General features: G+C 44.6%; 1 protein-coding gene across 1 annotated transcript in view; it reads left to right on the plus strand.

Annotated features, from left to right (window-relative positions):
* Positions 1-23142, plus strand: part of ADCY2 (adenylate cyclase 2) — a 293953-nt gene that overhangs the window by 173300 nt on the left and 97511 nt on the right. Inside the window, exons 5-10 of the mRNA XM_045081990.1 lie at positions 1777-1904; positions 7795-7953; positions 8795-8927; positions 10252-10425; positions 12533-12576; positions 16244-16324. Of these exons, the coding sequence (XP_044937925.1) occupies positions 1777-1904; positions 7795-7953; positions 8795-8927; positions 10252-10425; positions 12533-12576; positions 16244-16324 (719 nt within the window). The remainder of the gene's footprint in view (positions 1-1776; positions 1905-7794; positions 7954-8794; positions 8928-10251; positions 10426-12532; positions 12577-16243; positions 16325-23142) is intronic.

Consider the following 23142-nt stretch of genomic DNA (forward strand, 5'->3'; position numbering starts at 1 on the left):
GGAATAAACTTAACCAAGTAGGTGAATGACTCATTCATGGGAAACTATAAAACATGGGCGCCTGGGTGGCTCAGTGGGTTAAGCCTCTGCCTTCGGCTCAGGTCATGATCTCAGGGTCCTGTGATTGAGTCCCGCATCAGGCTCTGTGCTTGGTGGGGAGCCTGCTTTCACCTGTCTCTCTGCCTCTCTGCCTACTTGTGGTCTCTGTCTGTCAAATAAATGAATAAAATCTTTTAAAAAAAGAGAAACTATAAAACATGGATAAAAGAAATTTAAAAAGACACAAATAAATAGAAAGACATCCCATGTTCATGGGTTGGAAGAACTAATATTGTTAAAATGTCCATAATACCTGAAGCATGTGCCATTCCTATCAAAATCCCAGTGGCATCTTCTACAGAAACAAACAAACAAACAAAAAATCTAAAATTCATACAGAATCACAGGAGACCCCAAATAGCCAAAGAAATTTTAAGCGAGAAGAAGAAAGCTGGAGGCATCACACTTCCTTTTTTCAAAATGAATTACGATGCTCCATAATTAAAACAGTATGATACTGGCATTAAAAACAGACACACAGACCAGTAGAACAGAACTGAGCCCCAGAAATAAACACATGCGTATACGTACACGGTCAGCTGGTCTTTGATGAGTTTTCCGAGAATTCACTTTTATTAATTTCATTGTGTTCTAGATTCAGAATAGCTATTTGGGAAGTATGGGATGGAAGCCCTATTAGTATATAATTTTTTGCCTTTTTAGTACTTCTGAGATTCTTAATCAGGAGTTAGTAAACACATCAACTATAGCACCATAGATGAGTATGAAAATATGCCCTAGCCTGTGGGTTCTCTACCGCACGGGGAAGAAGTGTGCGAAATCTTCAACAAACCTAACATGTACTTTAGAACAAGAAAATCTTATATTCATTTTATTATTTCAGACTTTTGCAGTTCGGTTTATACATAAGCCTATGTTTAGTGTTAAGAAGGAGGAGATCTGTGTTTGGCACATCTTTGGGTTTTTGTTTTGTTTTGTTTTGTTGCTTCTTTTTCTTTTGCTTTTCTTCTTTTTTTCCTTTTCCTTAGTGACTAATCTATGAAGTAACTAGAAAAGTTAGAAATGCATGTAGGATTTAGACATATGAATGAAGCTAATCTCAATATCCTAATATAAAAACCACCCAGCCAAGAAAAATGGTGAATACTACTTTATATTAAAACAGTTTAACCAAAGGTCAGAATTAAATTTTAAATTACTTGGCAATGTCGAATGGCGGCTTTTTTGCATTATGGAGATGTTTATCAGAAGCTACGTTCTCAGGTAAGAATCTGCTTTGGCTTTAAAGAAAATGAGGAGAACCTTGAGCATAGTAGGGAGTGACAGACAATTCTAATTCCAGTCGAGTTCTGTCACCGTTCACTGTCCTGAGACTCCGCTCTGCATGGAAGATCTCATTTCGCTGTCAGTGCTTGGGATGTTTGGGCTGGAGAGAATGATCCTGTCAGTATGCTCCTCTGCTACAGTTCAGAGTAAATCATTCCAGCACATTCTCTCTGCTTTCCTTTTCTTCCCCTTCTCCTGATTCTCCCTGCTTTGGCAAATGGGTATGCAGGTGAGGGAGGTTCATTCTTCTTGGGTCATGAAGGGAAACCCAACCAGGGCTCATTTCCGCGCCCACAAATCCTAGGTCACTGTGATGGTATCAGTAGAACTAGCATTGGATGACATTCGGAAAATCTGAGTGCAGCTGAATGCTGTGATTTCTTCTTCTAGGAGAATGAATGCATGAGAATAAAGATTTTGGGAGACTGCTACTACTGTGTGTCCGGACTCCCCATATCTCTCCCGAACCACGCCAAGAACTGTGTGAAAATGGGGCTGGACATGTGTGAAGCTATAAAGTAAGTGAAGGCACCATAGGGTCCTTTTTAACTGTTTGAGAATCTCTAGGTATGATTCTCACTCCTGACTGTTTCTGTTTTTCTGATACTGAGATTAAAAACATTATTGAACCTTTAAATATAAGTGTGCAGAGACCCAAATACTGGTGTGTGAGTAACTCAGTCCAAAGTAAGACTTCTGTAAAATTTTTATTGTTATGGTTAACCTTGAAGTACAGTGAGACCGAGGGAGAAATCTGCGGGCATGGAGAGTTTGGGTTGTTTCCAAAGTGATTTTTTTTTTGCATTGAAATATCTTCTTTAATCTTAAGGAAAATCTCTGTGCTCTTACCATCTGACAAACAGTTTCTTTTTTTTCAAGTTTTTACTTAAATCCCAATTAGTTAACATATAGTATATTAGTTTCAGACGTGCAATTTAGCGGTTCAACACTTCCGTACAATTTCCGACAAACAATATGGCTACACTCAAGTTGTCGGGGAGAAGGTAGTTTTCATGACCAGATTGCAATTCAGTAAAATTCCAAAATTACTGCATCAAGTCAAAAATGCTCAGCTCTATAAATTTAGTTTCAGTTAATATACACAGAATATGTTTTCTATATCATATTTATAGTTTCTTTCATCATAATTCTGGAGAGGCTATCCTTATGTCAAACAATGTTACCATTGACAAGAACCAGATAAAAGTGTAAGATAAAAATTAATTTCTGTTACCAAGGCCATAATACACTTTTTAATAATGCCTGTGGTAGATTCCAGAATATTCTTAGTAATGGTAAAAGCTCTTATTTGATTATATGATTGAAAGGTTTTAGTGTATTGGGTTTTTTGATTGCCTATTATAGTCAAGTGATTTTCCCATCTCCTGCGCACATTTTCAGTCTCAACGGGACAGGAATTATGTGGCTGATGCTCTGTTTCCTTGTCTCTGCTGTAGAGTCAATGGGGCTCCCAGTGGGAGAGCAGCGGTCAGGTTGTCACGTGTTTAGCCACTGTGGATGTGGGTCACGTGTGAAGTAAACTGAACAAGTTAGCAGGTGGCTTCCCCAGGCCCGTCCAGAGAGAAGCAGTGAAGCCCACACTGCCTGCTGTGGGTACTGGCGGTCCCAGTGCTACCGATCCTCTGGGTCGGCAGCAGTGATGACAGACCACTGTGGACAGATCAGTCTCGGGAGGCAAGGGAATTCAGTGGAATTGAGTTAAAACCAGAGATGGATGGATTAGTCAGTGTGGGAATCACCTTGTCCCTCCTGCTTCTTCCCCAAAGTAACTCATTTGTCTTCTCTGACATGAAAAACATTTTTACTTTGTTTCAGATGTAATTAACTATTTCCAACACTCTGGGTCTAGACAGTGTAAGTGAATCTAAATAGTGAAACTAAAGGTTTTCTCCAATTTATAACCTGCCCTTGGAGGCGATCTCCGTGTAGGTTTCCAACACCGGATGAAATGGGTTCTAGTGGGAGAAAGGGTTTTTCTAATGTACTTATTATGCGCATCAAAAATATATCAGATTACTGAAGCCTGATTCCTGCTTTCGGGCCAACTCTTTCCCAGTTCTGTTACGTTTCCATTATTCCAGCACATTGAAGAGCTTTTAGGAGGAAGGATACTTACCTTCTGCCCACTCATCAGTAATATATTTTCTGTTACATTTTTTTATCATGGTAACATAATACCTAACATAATTACTGCACCATAGCATTTTTACCTGTACAATTCAGTGGCATTAAGTACATTTAAAATACGTGCAACCTGCATCATGGTCCACTTCCAGGACCTTGTCATCAACTCAGACAGAAACTTCATCCTACTGAGCAGGAACTCCTCATTCCTCTCTCTCCCGAGCCCCTGGCAACCCCTTTTCTACTTTCTGCCTCTGCAAAGTTGACTTTTCTAGATGCCTCGGCGTGCGTGGAATCACACAGTATCTGTGGACTAGCGTTTGCCTGGTTTCACATAGCGGAATGTTTCCAAGATCCATCCACATTGTGGAATGTGTCAGGCCTTCATTCCTTTTAACGATGGAGTAATTAAGTCCATTATATGTGGATATACCACATTTTATTTATCACTCTGTGATGGATACTAATAGCTCATGTCCAGAATCTCAGCAGTGTTATCAGATTTGAGGAACTTTCCAGAACTCTTGCTTCTAACTAAACTTGAGCTTCAACTCAGGCAACGAACGGTTGGTGTGTCTCTCTGCTCTGCACTCACTGACCAAGGGCATCCATGTTCTCTCTCCGTTAAATTCACCTGCTCATAAACAAGTCAGGAAATGACAGATGCTGGCGAGGATGCGGAGAAAGGGGAACCCTCCTACACTGTTGGTGGGAATGCAAGCTGGTGCAGCCACTCTGGAAAAACAGCATGGAGGTTCCTCAAAATGTTGATAGAACTGCCCTATGACCCAGCAATTGCACTATTGGGTATTTACCCTAAAGATACAAACGTAGTAATCCAAAGGGGCATGTGCACCCGAATGTTTATAGCAGCAATGTCCACAATAGCCAAACTATGGAAAGAACCTAGATGTCCATCAACAGATGAATGGATCAAGAAGATGTGGTATATATACACAATGGAATACTATGCAGCCATCAAAAGAAATGAAATCTTGCCATTTGTGACAACATGGATGGAACTAGAGCGTATCATGCTTAGCAAAGTAAGTCAAGCAGAGAAAGACAGCTATCATATGATCTCCCTGATATGAAGAAGTGGTGATGCAACATGGGGGCTTAAGTGGGTAGGAGAAGAATCAATGAAACAAGATGGGATTGGGAGGGAGACAAACCATAAGTGACTCTTAATCTCACAAAACAAACGGAGGGTTGCTGCGGGGAGGGGGTTTGGGAGAAGGGGGTGGGATTATGGACAATGGGGAGGGTATGTGCTTTGGTGAGTGCTGTGAAGTGTGTAAACCTGGTGATTCACAGACCTGTACCCCTGGGGATAAAAATATATGTTTATAAAAAATAAAAAATTATAAAAAAAATTTCACCTGCTCGGCTTCTGTGCATTTGACAAAGTGATCAGTATTAGGTTGTTTTCTGGCACCTTCCATAAAGGGCAGGAACATAGAGGGCATCTCAGCAAATGTTAGGAATTCTTTGTTCTTCTAACATACAAGGGCAAGTATTTCCATTCCCATGCATGAACCATAGGATGAGGATGAATATGAAAATTCTAATTTTTTAAGAGAGAAAGAGTACACTCAGACTTGGAATTTCGCCGGGTGATCTCAGTGTTTTCCTGGGAGCCGGGAACATGGATCCAGGAACGCTTGCTTATACTTTTCCTCCATGTCAGGACCTCCCCACGCGTTCAGTACCTCATTCTCTGTCAGCTGAAGAACCACCACAGAGCACGTCAGCTGCGGTTTGGAACATTCCCAATGCTTAGAGAGGTTTCTTTTTTCCCGTCATGAAAATGTAAACTTCTCAACCGAGGAGGTAATAGGCAGAGTCCTGACTTTGTTAGTGATTAGGGTTCCTCCTCTTGAACTGGAATGATTGTCTTCTATGGTCACAAGCTTTGGCAACTATTGCGGTATTTTTGTAGAACTCAGGTTGCATCCACATGCATTACAAGATGTGGTTAGTCAACTCATCTGAACCCTTAACCAACCCATTTTCCTAAAAAAAAAAAAAAAAAAAAAGACACAAAGGACATGGAGATGGTTTTAAAGAGGGTATTATGTGAAGCAAAATAAGACAGAGAAAGACAAATATATGATTTCACTCGTATATGGAATTTAAGAAATAAAACGTGAACATAGGAGAAAGGAAAGAAAAATAAGAGAAAAACAGACAGGGAGGCAGACCATAAGAGAATCTTAATTCTAGGAAACAAACTGAGGGTTGCTGGAGGGGAGGTAGGTGGGGGATGGGGGAACTGGGTGATGGGCTTTAAGGAGGGGACATGCTGTGATGGGTACTGGATGAATGATGAATTCAACTGATGAATCCCTGAATTCTACCTCTGAAACTAATAATACAGTATATAGGTTAACTAAATTGAATTTAAATAAAAGAAAATTTTAAGTCAAATCATTCACCATTTTGTTAAAATGGTCAAACGTAAAGTGTGTCATCCAGCCTTCTTTCCTTCTTGACTTTCTACTGACCGTATTTGATCAACAGAAATGTCATGTGGTTGGAACCCTTCTCTCCGTAACAGAGGATCTTAAGAACAATTATGAGTTCAGTGTCCGATTTTTCAGGATCATTATCTCCCAAAGACAGAAGCACAGTAAAATCCTTCAGAAATGACCTGTGTCGATTAGTAAACTTATGTCCAGTGTTCACGTTGCACCAGACCCTGAAGCCCCTGATAGTTCTCCAGGTGTGTGTCTTCATGGGCTGCCTCTCGGAGAGCACATGTGGACACAAGCAGGGACAGCTGACTGGACTCAGCGGGGCCGGAGCACCAAGGAGGGGTGGCCTCATCAACCTGGGAGGAGGGCTCAGAAAGCCTTCGCAGAGGAGGTCATGCCTCCAGCCGCTGATGGAAAACCAGTACCAGTACCAGTACCAGCTGGCCAGGGGATGCCTGTGCCCTGGCAGGAGAGGGAGGTTCAGAGAGCGGCGCCATCTTGAACAAAGGCCCAGAGTTGAGGACCATATGGTGCCCAGGCAGCCATAACCTGATAGAGGACAGAGCGACAGGGGCGGCCCTCCAGTGTCATGTTGAGACCCATCGTGAGGGCAGGAGGGAAGCGTTGGATGAGTCGCATGGGACCAAATAAGTTGTGATTTTTTGTGTGAGAAAAACAGAGCAGGATGACAGGGAAGGAGGAAGTGACGGGAGGAGAGAGAATGCGAGGGATGGGACAGCGCCGCGAGGGACGGGACAGCGCCGCGAGGGACGGGACAGCCCTGCAGACGTCCTTTCTTTTACCTTGTAGATCCATTTCTTCTTGTCACTTCTTACCACTTTCAGCATGCTCAAGTGATGCCACTGTGTCACTGAAGCATGACATCCATGCCCCTGGCATTCTGCTCGTGTCCTGCAGCCACACCTGGTAGCCTGCGCCCTGCTGGGTGGCCGTCAGTGCTCACTGCGCTCGCTTCCCTCCGCATGCGCCCTGGGGTAATTCTCTCCCTGTGCCTCGGGACACCTCCCTGTATCCTCTCTGCAGTCAGAGTTCATTGATAAATACATTCAGCTGGCAGAAATAAATAAGCTTTTCCATAGTTCTTCATTTGTCTTTGTAAATGACTTACTGATCGAGTCCCAAAGTATTTTTAAAAATGATTGTTTTCAATTAGTTTCTTCTTAATGATATCTTCCTTACACATGATTAAAAGTTTTTAAAGAGGTTTGTTATTGTTTTTGTGGATGACTGTGCACAATGAAATGCTTTAAACTCATGGTTACTTTTTTTGAGAAATTCCTACTCAGGCTGATGTCATTAGGCTCACAAATACGGCGCCTGTCTCTTCTCAGCAGAAAGTATTCCCGGGGGACATGCATTGTGCTAAGTGCTAGAATCGTAGACGGTGTCTCAGTCTGTTTCTGTCAATGTCACGTGACTCTAGTGTGACAATTCGCAGCAGGTGTCAGCAACTGATAGTTTTCTGATAATACACATTTGCTGAAAAAGTCAAAGCTACAGCTGAAATGTTGCATCAGCACCAACGGTCCGGCCTGACCTGGCAGTCGTAGCCAGGGCCACAGAGCTCTTGGTCTGGTCTGGAAGCAACCAGAAAGAAACGACCTTTCTCATGGCCTAGAGCAGCAATCTTCTGCCACAGGAGGGAGTCCTGACTGTTTCCAGCAGTCTGAAAAATTCTGAGTAACACGGTGCCCTGAAACCTGGCCAGGAGTCAGAGGAAGAGGAGGGTGTTTCCAGATGGTGATGCTTTTTTCCTTCTCTTCAGGAAAGTGAGGGACGCCACCGGAGTGGATATCAACATGCGCGTGGGAGTGCATTCTGGCAATGTCCTCTGCGGGGTGATTGGTCTGCAGAAGTGGCAGTATGACGTGTGGTCACATGATGTTACCTTGGCCAATCACATGGAAGCCGGAGGGGTCCCTGGGTAAGGCCAGTCTGGGTTTCCCTCTTCAAGCTGTGGGCAGGTTGAGGTGAGACACCCTGGGCGAGCGGATTGACAGCTGTCTGCCGGGTGTCTGATGGTTTCTGATGCCTCCATCAGCATCCCATGATCCTTGTCCAGCGGCCCCTCACATGAATTAGATTAACACGAACCCTCAAATCTCAAATCCACCACCCCATGATCCATGGTCAAAGACTCTGGCTATCAGATCGTGAATTACTTATATTTATTTGCAAGTGTGTGAATCGTGACTAGGGGAAAGGTGTTTTTTAATGCAGTGAGATGTGGCATTTCTCTATTATTGGTGACCTCTGAAGCCAATACTAGTGAAATGAGTGAATGGTACCGTCTCCCTCCTGTTAGAAGAGCATGGTTCAGACAAGAGAATTTTGATGGATGTGCTATAATTCGAAGAAACGTGGAAGCAAGCACTGAGAAAGAAAATCCATACTTTAATACACATCAGCACACTCCCTAAAATGCCTTTGGCCTGTGTTTCAAAAAAAAAATAGGGTCTCACGTGAAACTTCCATATAATTTTTATTTCCCATAATTTCTTTTTTATTCGCCATACTCACCACACCCACTGTGCAGGTTTCTGTGAGTGCAGAGAAGCTGGAAATGTTAGTATCCTGTGACCTCTGCCAGCATCTTTCCAAAGCCCTGTTTAATAAAATATAAACCTGTATTACGGTCCATTTTACCAAGAACATAGAGCCTTTCTTTGGGGGAGAAGAAATTATTTCTAAATTCACAAGTAAATAGAAAAACCTTCATGTTTATCCTTCCCTATCTTGACCGTGGTTTTTAAATGGCATTTCAGACGTGTTCACATTTCTTCTGTCACTCTGGAGCACTTGAATGGCGCTTACAAAGTGGAGGAAGGGGACGGTGACATCAGAGACCCGTATTTAAAACAGCACCTGGTGAAAACCTACTTTGTCATCAACCCCAAGGTCAGTGTTGTCGTAAAGAGTCTATAATTAACTTGTGACTTCTGTGATGAAGTTAGAAAGGGGCCAATTACTGACCCAGATAAGTGTTTTTAGTCAAGAATCTGTTGAATGCTTCGCTGGTCTTTGTCCCTAAAATGACTTTAAATGCATCGCAGTTTGATTATGGCACATGTTTTATAATCATAGACGGAAATATTGACTAAAGGAACAGTTGAAAAGAATTGCTTGCTCCTATGGTAAGGTTACTCTCTGTGTGTTGGGTTATCAGTGTTAGTGAATGTGTACGTTAGTCCCCAATGCTTCTGGAAGTCTCTCCGTGTGCCCACCCTGGCAACTGAGAAACGACAGATGATAAAAGTCTGATGAGATGAAGTAGGATGAACATAGACAAAGAAGGAAAGGAAGAAACTTCTAGAAGATTAACCACAAAGTGTCATTGGGCAGACAGGGTTCACTTGGAGGCAGTAAACTCCTCGTTACCTGGAAGGCTCCCCAGGCCACCCCGAGAGTTCGGAGCTGTCTCGTGCTCTGTTCCCCCCAGAGGTCAGGCCCAAGCAAGGGCTTCCAGCTCTTCTTTCTCGTCACCCTTCTCAAATTCCTGCCAAATGAGTGCGACTGCTATTTACAGATTAAGAATCTGAAGCTCCCGGGGGTTATGTAACTTCCCCAAATCGCACAGCTGGTAAACAGTGCAGTCTATCAGCAAGAAACACCTCCGAGCTATCAAAGCCAGTCTCTCAGGATCCACAAGGTCAAGGGCATGGGTGCTCCCTGGCGGTAGCCTCCCTGGAACTCCAGGTTCGCCTCTGGAGACACACGTCCGGCTCACCGGGTAGCTGATCTGGAGACAGACGTGTGTCAGTCAGGAAGAACTGTGGAGGGAGAAGGCCCAAAAAATGTGTACAGAGAACCTTGTGTTCCGGCAGGGAACACCCGGACGTGGACCCGTATGAGCATTCCGCACCAGAACACAGCCCAGCCTCTAGCACCTGCCGCTCTAGAAAACCACAGTCGTCAAGAAAAGTTGAAACAGAGCAGCCTATCTTGCTTAAGAATTTGCTTTGTAAAAATGCCCATTAAAATGGCTGTTATTTTTTCCTAAGTTTAAACTACAGCTGTCTTTTATTCTCTGGGGAAAAAAAAAAATCACTCCACTCAGAGAGCTTGTAACACTGGAAACCAGTGTCCCTGAAGGAGGGGGGCGCCAGAAGCCGTGGGGGGCGAGGGGGCAACACGCGAGCAACGCGGGCGTCGGGGCATGGGAGCAGGCAGGAGACGTCGGCCCCTTTGTGTGCGGGGGTAATGCTTTGTTTCTCACCCCAAGGGAGAGCGAAGGAGTCCTCACCTCTTCAGACCTCGCCACACTCTCGATGGAGCCAAGATGAGGGCCTCCGTGCGCATGACCCGGTACCTGGAGTCCTGGGGAGCAGCCAAGCCCTTCGCACACCTGCATCACCGAGACAGCATGACCACAGAAAACGGCAAGATCAGCACCACGGTACGCTCCCCCCGGGGCCCGCAGCGCAGAGTGCCGGCCCCTCGGCCCCCAGCACGAAAGGCAGGCCTCTCCTGCCCAAGTAACGTAGGTCTGTAAAGAAGCAAGCTTTCCCCTTCCCCTTGGGGAGGCCCCTGCAGACAGCTGTTTGGGTGTGAATGAGCGCCAGGCTCACGTGGCTGAGGGTTTGAACCAGTATGATTTTGCATGAGAACTTTATAACCCAGGACCATTTTATTTATTTGTTATTTCATTCAGTTCTTAGCAACTGAATACAGTTGAACTTCTTTCTTTTTTGTTGTTGTTGTTGTGGCATTTTGTTTGTTTGCATTCATGAAGTAGAAAGCCTAGGCATCCTAACCAAGGAGCTGATGAAGGCGTGATGCCCTTGTGGGTTGAATCAGCTCCAGATTCTTTTCATGGTGGGCACGTTCAAGTCGTGTCCTTGGCAGTGAGTGCTCTGTTGTGTAGCTCCTTACCTACGACACTCTAGCTTCCACCGGCTCATCAAGTGCCAACGCTCCTTCCAGCAGGGACACTTTCAGTAAGACAGCTGCAAGGCAGATAGAAAATACAAAGACCCACAGGGGGCCGGAAGAGTAACTATGGCGAAGCACTTAGAATAATCCCAAAAGCATTGTTAGATTTTTAAAACTATCTCTGAGTAAAAATTCATGTATAATGGCGTTAATTGTACTAAGGAGGCAGTTGAGACAAAAAAAGACGGTGGAATGTTACCTAGTCCTCATCGGCTGATGAGAAAGACGCATGAGATTGTCCGTTGAAAGCGAACTTTTCCAATTCCTCCCGGCAGCCCACGGTGATGACATCCAAGCCCCCAGACCCATATTCTTGTTTTAACTTCGTTAGATCTCTCCTCTCAGCTTCCCTGTGTTTTTTCCCAGCTAAAAAGTAAATGTGATATGACGGAAGACCATATCCCTTGGTCGACCAGAAAGCCCACCAAGACAGGTCCGGGAGCAGTTGGCCGTCTGTTGGGAAGTGTGAGGCCATGAGTAGCAAACAAGTAAACGGATACTTCACTGACTGGGTCACCCAGGCGCCCCCGAGGAGAGGGTGTCTTAAGAAAATCCCAAGGCTTTGTTTAGTACAAGAAGCCCCTACAACTGTTACTCGTCTGTGTCCTGTGCTCACTTTGAGAAGGACCCCAGCGTCATTCTTATTAATACGTTCCAGGGTCAAAGAGAGTCTTTGCCAATTTAGTCATTTCTCTTCCTTACTGCCTTCCCCGGAACCGAACTGACTCTTGACTGAGCGTTGATGGAGCTGGTGAATAACGCGTGACTTCATCTTATGTGATACGGGCCCGCGTCGGTGGCTCATACACTTCCTGTAAGGAGACCCAGAGTCCAGTTATTCTTTAAAAAATACCTTCCCTTTCACCAGGCTACATACAGCCCCTAATGTGACGCGGGAGATGAACCAGCGAAGGAAAGTGTCTTTGGGGCCACTTGGAGCAGTTTTGTTTCAACTTTAAATTCCACCACAAATGGATACAAGTGGATCTTCTGGGGTTTTCTTAAGGAGCACTTGCTGGCATGTCCCCCACTGATAACCCTGATCAGCGTCTCTGTCTCTGTCCCTTTTCTGCAGCTGCCCCACTCACCTGCGGTTTTGTTCTTTTCGATCAGTGAGTCGTGGTTTTGCACACTTAATCGAGGGCGGTGGTTTCTTAGCAGCCCAACTCAGGGCTAATGCTTGTGGTGCTGTTCGTGTTTTAAGGCACTTTTTAATATTAGTCTGATGCCAGACAGGATGGTCTGCTGTGTACGGTCACTAACAGTTACTTGCAAGGCCCTTGTTTGAAATCGTAGCTGCGAATATCAGAATGTCAGCTTTAAAACAACCCTGGGATTTCCTACATCCGGGCTTAGAGATGACACCAACTTTCTGAGTATCAACTGAGGGTTTCCTCTTTCTCCCATTTATAATTAAGCTACTCTTCTCCATGGGGTAATTGTTACATAAATGATGTTTTCCATAATAAAAGGAAAAATAATGTTACATGTGATTATCACTGCAATGTCATTCTCTAAAATATGTATTTAGAAACTAATAATTTTTTGTGTTTGTTTGTTTTTTGAAATAGGATGTGCCAATGGGCCAGCATAATTTTCAGAATCGCACCTTGAGGTATGGTATTTATTGTACTTTCTTATTTTTAAAGGCTTTTTAAAAAAATTTATTTCTGAAAGTGATTATCATCAATTAGAGTAACTTGGAAGGTCATTTCTTCTAAAAAGAGCAGCTCCTTGCGAAATGCTCAATGAGATTGTTTTCAGCTTCTAAAAATATAATTATCAGTATCATGTTATTGGTTTAAAAGAGGGAAAGGGAAAACACCACCAGGTAGTAAGCACATTAGAACTTTAAATAGTTTTTCCTAAAAATGACTATTCTTAATATGTGGTAAAAAAAAACCTGAATTTTCTTAAAATGAGTATGTTGCTTCAAATTACATTGTGTGTGTGTGTGTGTGTGTGTGTGTGTGTGTGTGTGTAGTCCTAGAGATAAAAGCAAGATAGGTCTGGCCTTTCTATAGTGGGAAGGCCTGACAACATGCTCATAAAAAGAGAAAAGCTGGGGCGCCTGGGTGGCTCAGTGGGTTAAGCCGCTGCCTTCGGCTCAGGTCATGATCTCAGGGTCCTGGGATCGAGTCCCACATCGGGCTCTCTGCTCATGGAGAGCCTACTTCCTCCTCTCTCTCTCTCTCTCTGCCTGCCTCTCTGCCTACTTGTGATCTCTCTCTGTCAAATAAATAAATAAAATCTTTTAAAAAAAAGAGAGAGAAAAGCTTCACACAGTGTCTGCAGGTCCCCTGTCACCCCCAGCCACAGAATGACTGGCACTAGCCCTTTTTAATGCTCCTCTGGCTCTTGGGTTAGAGTCCGTATTGGTTGGGGAGTTAAGTATTTCTTATTGAAGTCATTAAGACAATTACTGAAAACCCTAAACGTAAGTCAGCCTTTCTTTTCCCACAGAGAAATGAGTTTATTCTGTAGAAAATGCATTGTATGCAAGTATAATCAAACACAGATTGTCATTTGCCATATCCTTGCAAATAGCACACCTTATTCCAGAATCTTCTGTGTGACTTCATTTGTTTTAATGAGTTCTAATTCATATTTTGTGTCACATTTGAAATTTCAATATTGAGATACAGTACTTAGAGTCCTATGTTATGAGGGGGCTTTGGAAGCATTAAGTGGCACATTAAAGAGAACTTATGCTAATTTAGGAGCGTGGTGGACCCTGCAAGATGCCTTGAGAAGGTGTGACTCTTCTAGCCAATAAGCCACTGGCACATCCGCAAGAGACCGGCCACGGAAATTCCATAGGCATCTTTTCACTTTGTGTTCCTCACTTCTTCAGTTCTCCATCTCATCCTCTCTGGGATCTGCTTCAAGGGTCTATTTACCGAAATGAGCGTGGGGTCGCCTTGCCGAGGGCCCATGTGATGTGGGCAGCGGCCTTCCAGGCTGACTGATGTGTGGAAGACAATGACAATAAGCTGTCACCTGGGTCCGTATCAGGCACGCGGAAAGCCTCACGCCATCCCTACAGGTCACTCCAGCGTAGACGCTGTGCTGTGAGGCACGAGGGGTCGGGAGAATGCCCATGGGCACACGGCTGGCAGAGGCGAGGCCCAGATTTGTGCCCTGGGCTTGGAACCCGCTTTCCGGGGTCCTGTCCTGCCGACCTTGCTGGGAGCCTCTTCCATGTCAGTTCCATGATTCCATGTTCCTCTGATGCCTGGATCAGTGGCGGCCCCAGGGTCTTGTGGAGAGAGCACCACCTCCAAATCATACCCACTGGGGCTGTCCTCACACGTCCTGGTGTCCCCCCGTGGCCTGGGTTGTAAAACCTTCATGAGCCTGCAGCCTGGCCGTTGAGCCTGCTTGTCCTGGGATGGAACATTCTCTGGGATTATCCCAACCTCCTCCCCACATCCTCGGATACAGTAGTCCGGGCATGGGAGTGGGGCAGGTCAGGGAAGGGGCTCAGGAGGACGAATGGGAGGACAGCGGAAAGCAGGTGGCCCAGCAGCAGGAACACGGGCAGGACAGCCAGAAACACCTGACGTCCGAGGACTAAAACCCGAGCTGGCAAATTTCGAGTTCCCAGGGTAGATTATCGGCCCCGGGGGTGTGCTGTCATTCACCACAGCAGAGATCCCCAAATGACAGAGACAAGGAACCGCTGTGTTAGAATTGTTTTCCAGATACTAAACAGTCGACGTGTACTAACACGCACACGGGCTGCTCCGTGCACCGCTCGCAGAGCTGAGTCCCGGGCGGGCGTCGCGTGAACTAATCCTACAACAGACTCACGGAGGCAATGCTCTGCGGGGCCCCGGGCACACCTCGGAAGGGTTAGGTTTTCCTGGGAGCCCCCAGGGACCTACACTCTTCTCCGATTTGGCCAGACTTTGTGAGAAAGCAAGCCACCAGCTGCCGTCCGCAAACTCGAGAGTGGGCAGGGGCCGCTGCACAGGACACGAGGGAGCTCCTCGCCTCCAAGTGAGAATGAACCATCCTAGACGATCGCTAAGTTAACGTGCTTTTTTTAAAAAAAAGAGGGGTTTTCAAAATGAATGTGCCTTCTTCCAAGCCTTAGAATCTTCCACCCCTCTCCGTTGGGTTCGCTCGTAGCCGGAGGTGGATCGCGTCGGAGCATCGGGCCATTGAACCCGGAACGCCCGGCGCCCGTTTCTAGAAAGAAGGAGCTCAGGGCACCAGCCTGCCGGCGGGGCCGGGGTGATGGGGAGGCCCGGCCGTCTCGCTCACGGTACTCTCGGGAGATTTAATTACAGATAAATGTGACCTGGCTGTTCTCGTCTGCATCTAGAGGCGGTTCTGAAACCAGAACAGTTACTGCCACGTCAGGGTAGGAGGCCTGTCGGATGAGTGATTGCCCCCCACCCCCACCCCGGGGAGCGCAGGGAAGCCGAGGGCTCGCCTCACACTGGACCACGAGACTCACAGGGGCGCAATTCTGATGCCCGCTGGGCCGGGCCAGCTTCGTGGGGCTCCCGTGTGCTTTTCCTGTACAATTTTAATGTACAATTTTTAAAAATAGGGATTATTTTTAATTTTCTCCTTTATATCATTCTCATGTGTATGGTCACATGAACCTTGGGGAGCTCATGCTTTTGGCCTAATTTATTAACAAGGCATCTTTTATTATAGCTGAAGATTATTTTCTCCTAAGAGTAACTGAGTGTCTGTAGATACATGTACGGTCTCCTATGACGAGTGCTTTCAAATACTGAGGAAGCTTTAAATGCGTACAATGAAGCTTTGAGATGCCTCAGAGAAGACTGTTGTTCTGCAAATTCTTGAAAATTGACCAAGGGAAACACGAACAAGGAGCAACTGTTTATTTTTCAACCAGCCCAGAGTTTTGCAGGGGAATTCCAAAGCCAGTGTGCTCTGTCGTAAAGTAAGTTTTACGAAGGCAACAGGTCAAGAGCTAATGCATTTCTTCGGACACAAAGTTCTTTTATCACAAACACCGAGAACACATCTCCAGCTGCTTTTTAACGCCAGGTGTCATTTCGGTCTCAGTGACGACACTGTGAGGCAACACTTCACTGTACCCATCACCAGCTCTAGTCCCTTTGCTCAGTCCCCAGAGAGGCTGGTTGTCAGTGGAGGAAAGCCTGTGTCTCGGCTCTCGCTTCCTTCCTGCTTTTTTTGTCCGTGGACAGAATGGAACGGGGGTTTCGGCATCATAGAAAAACAGACTTCATATTTGCCTTAGTCACCTTCTCTCTCGTAATGTCTCCCTTTTCATACAGAACCAAGTCCCAAAAGAAGAGATTTGAAGAAGAATTAAATGAAAGGATGATTCAAGCAATTGATGGGATTAATGCCCAAAAGTGAGTACCTCATGATCTTAAATGATCATACTTTTTTTTTTTAATTTCAAACCCTGTTATTTGAAAACCGTCTCATATTTTCCACGAATTTCACCACAAACTCTGATACTTGCTGTGACAAAGCCATGCTTTTGGAAGCCATCGCTCCATTCACCGCAATTGTCCTTAATAATGGCTTTTGGTCATTAGAAAATGTTTCATTCCTGCCTAAGAAATACTCTCCAAGTAGATTACTAAAAAAACAGCATGAGATATAAACACAGAGGAGAAAATCATAGCAAACTATGTTCAGTAAGTAACACTTTTTAAAGATCAGTAAGAATGCCACGTGGGAAAATCTGAGTTGTTAATATGCGACACTCTCTATTCAAAATGCACTTCTACCCATGCACAATCTGGGAACATGGACACACCTGGGTTCTAGGTTGTTGAAGAAAGGTTACGAGCATTAGAATCTGAATTCAGGGCAGCAGCGGGAGGAAGAAAGAGTCCTTGGGGGACAAAATATCATTCAGTCTATGAGCTCGTGAAGTCTGTGAATGTCTCTTCAGTCTATGAATTGCTATTGTGGTCTTAAATGGTCCAGGAGGTGTGGAGCTGGGGGTGGGGAATTAAACAAGGTGTTAACTTTCACAGCCTGGATGGACTTAATGACTACATCCGCTGGCCTTGAATTCTCCTTAGGTCCATGTGTCATGGCTGAGCTCCTGGAGGGCAGCAGATAGATGACCGTGTGGTGCCTGGTGCCATTAGACACTCAGTGAGGGTTTGTTAATTTAAATTGTAGCGAACACATCAGTAGGTCCAAAAGAAAGGCCTTAATGAAAAAGTTTCCATCCTACGGAAACCAGACTATGTGATTTTTATCAGGAAAGTTGACTCATGAAAAGTAAGAATGATTTTCACTTGAACTCCCTGCTTCCAAAATGATGTTACACAGCTTTGAAAAATACGTACCTTTTCTAGAGTGTTCCTTCTAAGCAGCCATTTTGGACTACTTACATGGCTGATGAAAGAACCGCACAAGTGTAGGTTTGTGTATGTGGTGCGTGTGTGTGAGATTGTATATGTGCACAACCGAGTGTCTGGGCGGAGCCCGAAATGCAATTCACATGTGCTGGCAGGTTGAAGCAACACCTCTCTGAGCCCCTTTGCATGCCCCAAGTAGAGAAGGCCTTCCACCTGTCATGGTGCAGGACACACCAGCAGCGCCCAGAGAAATGCTCTGCTTTGCTGGGCCCTAAAAGCAATATGAAAATCAACCTCCGCTCTGCCCCACTGGAAACCTCAACACATCACAACCCAAGAAACCTGCTTACCTGGAGTTGGCTGGCAGCCAAAACCTAGGGGGATGTCTGAGGGCATGTGGATGGGTGGCAGGGTATGTTCACTCAGCCGGAGGAAAGCACACCTCCTACTTGGGACCCCCCAGAGGAAGACACAGCATCAGAAGAAAGGCAACACCTTGTTCCTGACGAAGTTAGCAGATTACAGTAATTATGTTAATAATAGAAAGCCCGTGCATGAAGTCAGACTCAGCACGCCTTCCTGTAGGACCTCTACCTGCTTCAAAGACCTTTATGTCCACCTTTTAGAGTGTTCCTACCAAAGTAGTTCTTAGAAAACTTAATCATTGGCTTGGCTTTATTTTGGCGGAGGCGGCTTTCAGATTCTGTGTGTGCTGGATCATTCTGTACTCAAATGTGTGTTGTGTGAACACCTTTGTCCTTCTGTGTCACTTTATTTTAAGGTAATGTTTAATGCTGGTGTAACCGCTTAGGTTGCCATTTTCCCAACACGTTTCAGAAATGAAACCGGGAGCGATGTCGTGCTGTACTCAGACGTCAGAAGGCAAGTTATTGAAACGGAAGCTAGTTGGCGTGCTTCCCTAATGAGCTTCGGTCCTATTCTGTTCGGCCCAAATCATTCATTACCTCTCTTGTTCCCACATCTGATGTCCTTCTGATCTTTGAATTTCATCTGGGGGAGACCATGGGGGCTCCAGGCTTGATGCACCATTCCGTTGTGTCCTGCGACAGACAGGAAATGGTGTTTCAGGTGCGGATTTTCCGGTCTGCGTTCATCTGCTCCCCTCACGGGCATTTTGTGAGCAGGGGCAGTGTGGGCTTGGCATCCAAGACACAGCACAATGTCACCTCTCAAAGCCCCAGGAGAGAGAGGAGAAATCACCACACAGTGCTCAGGGCAAGGTGCCCCAGATTCAGACTTAGCCCAGGTTGGCGAGGTGAGAAGATCAGGCACCCCAAGATTCAGTATGTTTGATGGACAGAGCAAATGCCCAAGGGCAGGACAGACGGACTGGAGGATCTCAGACCCCAGGGCTGAGCAAGGGTGGGTCTTTCACACAGAGAATCCACGCGCCCACGAATACTACCTTTCCCCAAGGTCCCAGGACCTGAGCGCACCATCAAGGCCACCGAAGCGTTCAGGTTGCGTACTGCTCAGACAGGTGCACTCATTTGCTGGGGCCTCCGTAGCAGAAGACCACAGACCGGGGGCTGAACTACAGACCTTTCCCTCTCACAGTTCTGGGGGCTGGAGGCCCAAGATCAGCGTACCAGCATGGTGGGGTGCTGAAGACCCTCTCCGTGACTCACAGAAGCCTTCCTGCTGTGTTCGTAGGGCCCTTGCTTGAGGCTGGGCTTCTGGACATTCATCTCTTCCCATAGGGCCCCACCCTTCGGCCCCATTTAACCCTGATTGTCCCCATAGAGGCCCCATCTCCAGACATAGTCCCACTGGCAGGTAGGCCTTCAACATACAAATTGGGGGGATACGGACCTTCAGTCTGTAACAGTAGGAAAGTGACTTCCTTTCTATTTTAGTGTCCTCTTTGCTGTAAGAACCTACATTCGTCCATTCCAGAATAATTGTGGGTGAGGAGGTGGGGGTACTGATTCCCTCTCGCAAGTCAGGATCTCATTTAGAATTTCCTTTGACCTGGGCCTCGCATTTAAAAAAACAAAAAACAAACAAACAAAAACCAACTTGGGGCAAATCAGTAGAGGATCACTCGTTGTGTAGTGCCGGGGTGGGGTTGATTTTCCTCATCCCATTGCCGTGTGGGTCAAGACTGACGTCAGGGCGCCATAAGTAACACACATTCCCTCCCGTACCTTCCTTCCTCTTCACTTCTTGCCTCTCTGGAGCCCCAGTTCTCAAAAATATTTGTCCCGATCAACCCCCGCTAATCTTTCCTTTTCCAAATATCCAAATCCAGTTTATAAATGTCTGAGCTTCCTGCAAATCAGTGAAAGGGATTGATCCATCTTTGAGAAACTATGGATGGTGAAGCCTGTGGGGAGAAGATACTCTCGTTCCTTCTGAGGAAAAGGTCAGAAGAACCCGGTGCTCCTGGCTGAGGAAGCTCAGTGTTAAGTGTTGCGGACCCCGGGAAGTGAGGCCGGGTCTCCAGCACTTCCTGTCTCCCGGCAGGACACAGGTCCCTGACGGGGACCCAACCAGGCACAGGGCTCTGCTGATTGACGTGGAGATGCTTTTACTTCTACTTCATAAATTTCACTCTTAGTTTATTTCCAATCGTAGATTACCCAGGGGCATTTTGAAATTAGATTTTTCTTTCTTGATAAAGGGGAAAAAAACCTGTTTTGAATTAGTTACCTGTGTATATTATTCATAGTTTAATATTCATAACGAGTACACAGTTCTGAAAATGAATATGGTTAAAATTTATCTAGGATTTTATTTTCTGCTCTTTTTGCTATTCACCAAACTGATTTTTCCAGTTTCATCAAACAGGAAAATACCACATTTCTGCAGCTGGTACAGTAGTAAGAAATACCAAGATAACTTTACGTCCCTGATACCTAAAGCTTATTTATAATCTTGAACCAAAAGAGTATTTTTATAGCTCTCACTTTAAATGGCCTTCATTCTAGAACACATTATTGACTTCTGTGCCTCTGTTGAAAGTGCACTGTCTGTCGGGTGCGATAGCCCAGCCCATTACGGTGCCTGCTCTGTGTGAGGTTCTGGGCATGGGGCTGTCCAGGTAGACCTGGAGGAGCCCCTCTCAAATGTGCTGTATTAATCTTGCATTAACTTTTCATCAGCCCTGATGAGAAGCATCACACCCTGATCCATATCAGTAGGTTTGGCTGTACTTGCCCATTACAAGGTCAGGTGTAATGGTTGACTTGGCCGTCTTTCCTGGATCTTCAAATCCTTATCCCCCAAATAAACCTCATGCGGTCAAGATCCATAGACACCAGTGAGTAGGAAAAGTACCACATTAAGAAATTCATGTGAACTGATAAGTGTTTGAACAGATATAACATTTTTTTAGAAATCTATATAAAACAATTTTGTCTCACATCCTAATATATATATGTATATATATATATATATATATATATATATATATATATATATATATATATAGTGTGTGTGTGTGTATACATTCTCCCTGTATATTTATGTATAGGTATAGAAATAGATGTAGCTAGGGGCACCTGGGTGGCTCAGTTGGTTAAGCATCTGCCTTCTGCTCAGGTCAGGATTCTGGGGTCCTGGGATCGAGTTCCGGCATGGGTCTCCCTGCTCAGAGGAGAGACTTTCTCCTTCTCCCTCTGCTTCTCCCTCTCTCTCTTTATGTCAAATAAATAAAATCTTTACAAAAAGAAATAGATGTAGATATATGGTTATATGCACTTGCAGATATATGCGTTTATATACACATATCTAATGCATACACATATATAACTCAGGTTATTTTTTATTATAGAAGTATGTAAGAAAAGTAGGAAACTAGAAATGTAGATTCCCCAGTGTAATGACCCAAACCAGGTGATAATATATTTTGTTGGTATTTATTTCCAGATTTTTTTAATACACAGATTTTAGTTTTTCCCTATTCTCCTTTATTTTAAAATTTTTATTGTGTTGTGTTAGTCACCATAAAATACACCATTAGTTTTTGATGCAGTGTTCCAAGATTCATTGTTTAGGCACCACACCCAGTGCTCCATGCGATCCGTGCCCTTCTTAACACCCACCACCTGGGTCACCCATCCCCCTACCCCCCTCCCCTCCGAAACCCTCTGTTTGTTTCTCAGAGCCCAGAGTCTCTCACGGTTCATCTCCCCCTTCCATAACCCCCCTTCGCTTTTCCTTTCCTTCTCCTAATGTCCTCCGTGTTATTCCTTATTCTCCACAAGTAAGTGAAACCATATGATAATTGACTCTCTCTCCTTGATTTATTTCTCACAGCAGAATCTCCTCCAGTCCCGTCCATGTTGATACAAAAGTTGGGGATTCATCCTTTCTGATGGCAGAGTAATATTCCATTGTGTACATGGACCATATCTTCTCTATCCATTCATTCATCTGTTGAAGGATATCTCAGCTCATTCCACAATTTGGCTATTGTGGACATAGCTGCTATGAACATTGGGGTACAGATGGCCCTTCTTTTCATTACCTCTGTATCTTTGGGGTAAATACCCAGTAGTGCAATTGCAGGGTCATAGAGAAGCTCTATTTTTAATTTCTTAAGGAATCTCCACACTGTTTTCCAAAGTGGCTGCACCAACTTGCATTCCCACCAACAGCTTAAGAGCGTTCCCCTTTCTTCACATCCTCTCCAACACTTGTTTCCTGTCCTGTTAATTTTGACCATTCTAACTGGTGCAAGGAGGTATCCCAATGTGGTTTTGATTTTAATTTCCCTGATAGCTAAAGATGATGAACACTTTCTCATATCTCTGTTAGCCAGTTGTATGTCTTCACTGGAGAAGTGTCTATTCATGTGTTCTGCCCATTTTTTGACATGATTCTCTGTTTTTTGGGTGGAGTTTGAGAAGTTATTTATAAATCTTGGATATCACCTCTTTGTCTATAGTGTCATTTGCGAATATCTTCTCCCATTCTGTGGGTTGCTCCTTTGTTTTATTGCCTGTTCCCTTTGCTCTGCAGAAGCTTTTATACTCATGAACTTAAAAGAGTGTGTATCTTCCCATTTCACTCATCTTTATGTCATCAAACGTGCATGTACTTTGTTACTGGGTATGGGACTGTTCCAGGCATCACCTGCCCAGCTGGCTGGGGCTTACATCAGGTGTCACCGTTCCACTTGTGAGTGTGTACAACGTTCTAGAGCAAAGTTCTGTCCTTAAGCTCTTTGTTTATTTCAGCCGCCTTTTTAAAACCAATTTCTCAAAGCCAGGCAGTGTGTAAGGATACATACTTCCATGTCATTTTTATTTACTTTTTTTTACTTTCAAACAACTGAGGGAATGTTTGTATTACACCCAAGTGTTTATGTTTGCATCAACATACTACATTAGTGGTCTGAACTGATTGTTTATTGTGTTGATATTTTTATTCATTTTTGAAAATGCATTCAAGCAAGTTTTTTTATCTTAAAGAAATGCAAGGCATGACAATAGAAATATTTTCAGTAAGTGTGCAAGAAGCAGGATCTTCTCTCCCAGAACTTGGAGGACACTCTAAATGGTTTTGATGCTCTGACGTATTGCTTGCTATAAGCTAAGAAAAATGATGCTTCTCTATGAACCATATTTTTCAGGGGATAAACCTACCATGTTGATTTTGGTAAAATATCTGGAACTAAATTTACTGCTGAACCTGAATCCTTTTGATGATTTATTTCCCTTGTTATTTAATTTGAAGAGTCAATTTGATATCCCAACTGGTTTGTAATAGCTAATTTCCCAAGGAGGGCCACATGTGAATACCAATATTATATGTATACATCCTATTTTAGTCCTAGACTGCATACTTAGTAATTTGGTATTAAGCATTTTTTTTTTGAATCT

This window comes from Mustela putorius, unplaced genomic scaffold (assembly GCF_011764305.1).
Source record: "Mustela putorius furo isolate JIRA1106 unplaced genomic scaffold, ASM1176430v1.1 tig00000589_pilon_pilon_pilon, whole genome shotgun sequence".
Taxonomy (NCBI): domain Eukaryota; kingdom Metazoa; phylum Chordata; class Mammalia; order Carnivora; family Mustelidae; genus Mustela; species Mustela putorius.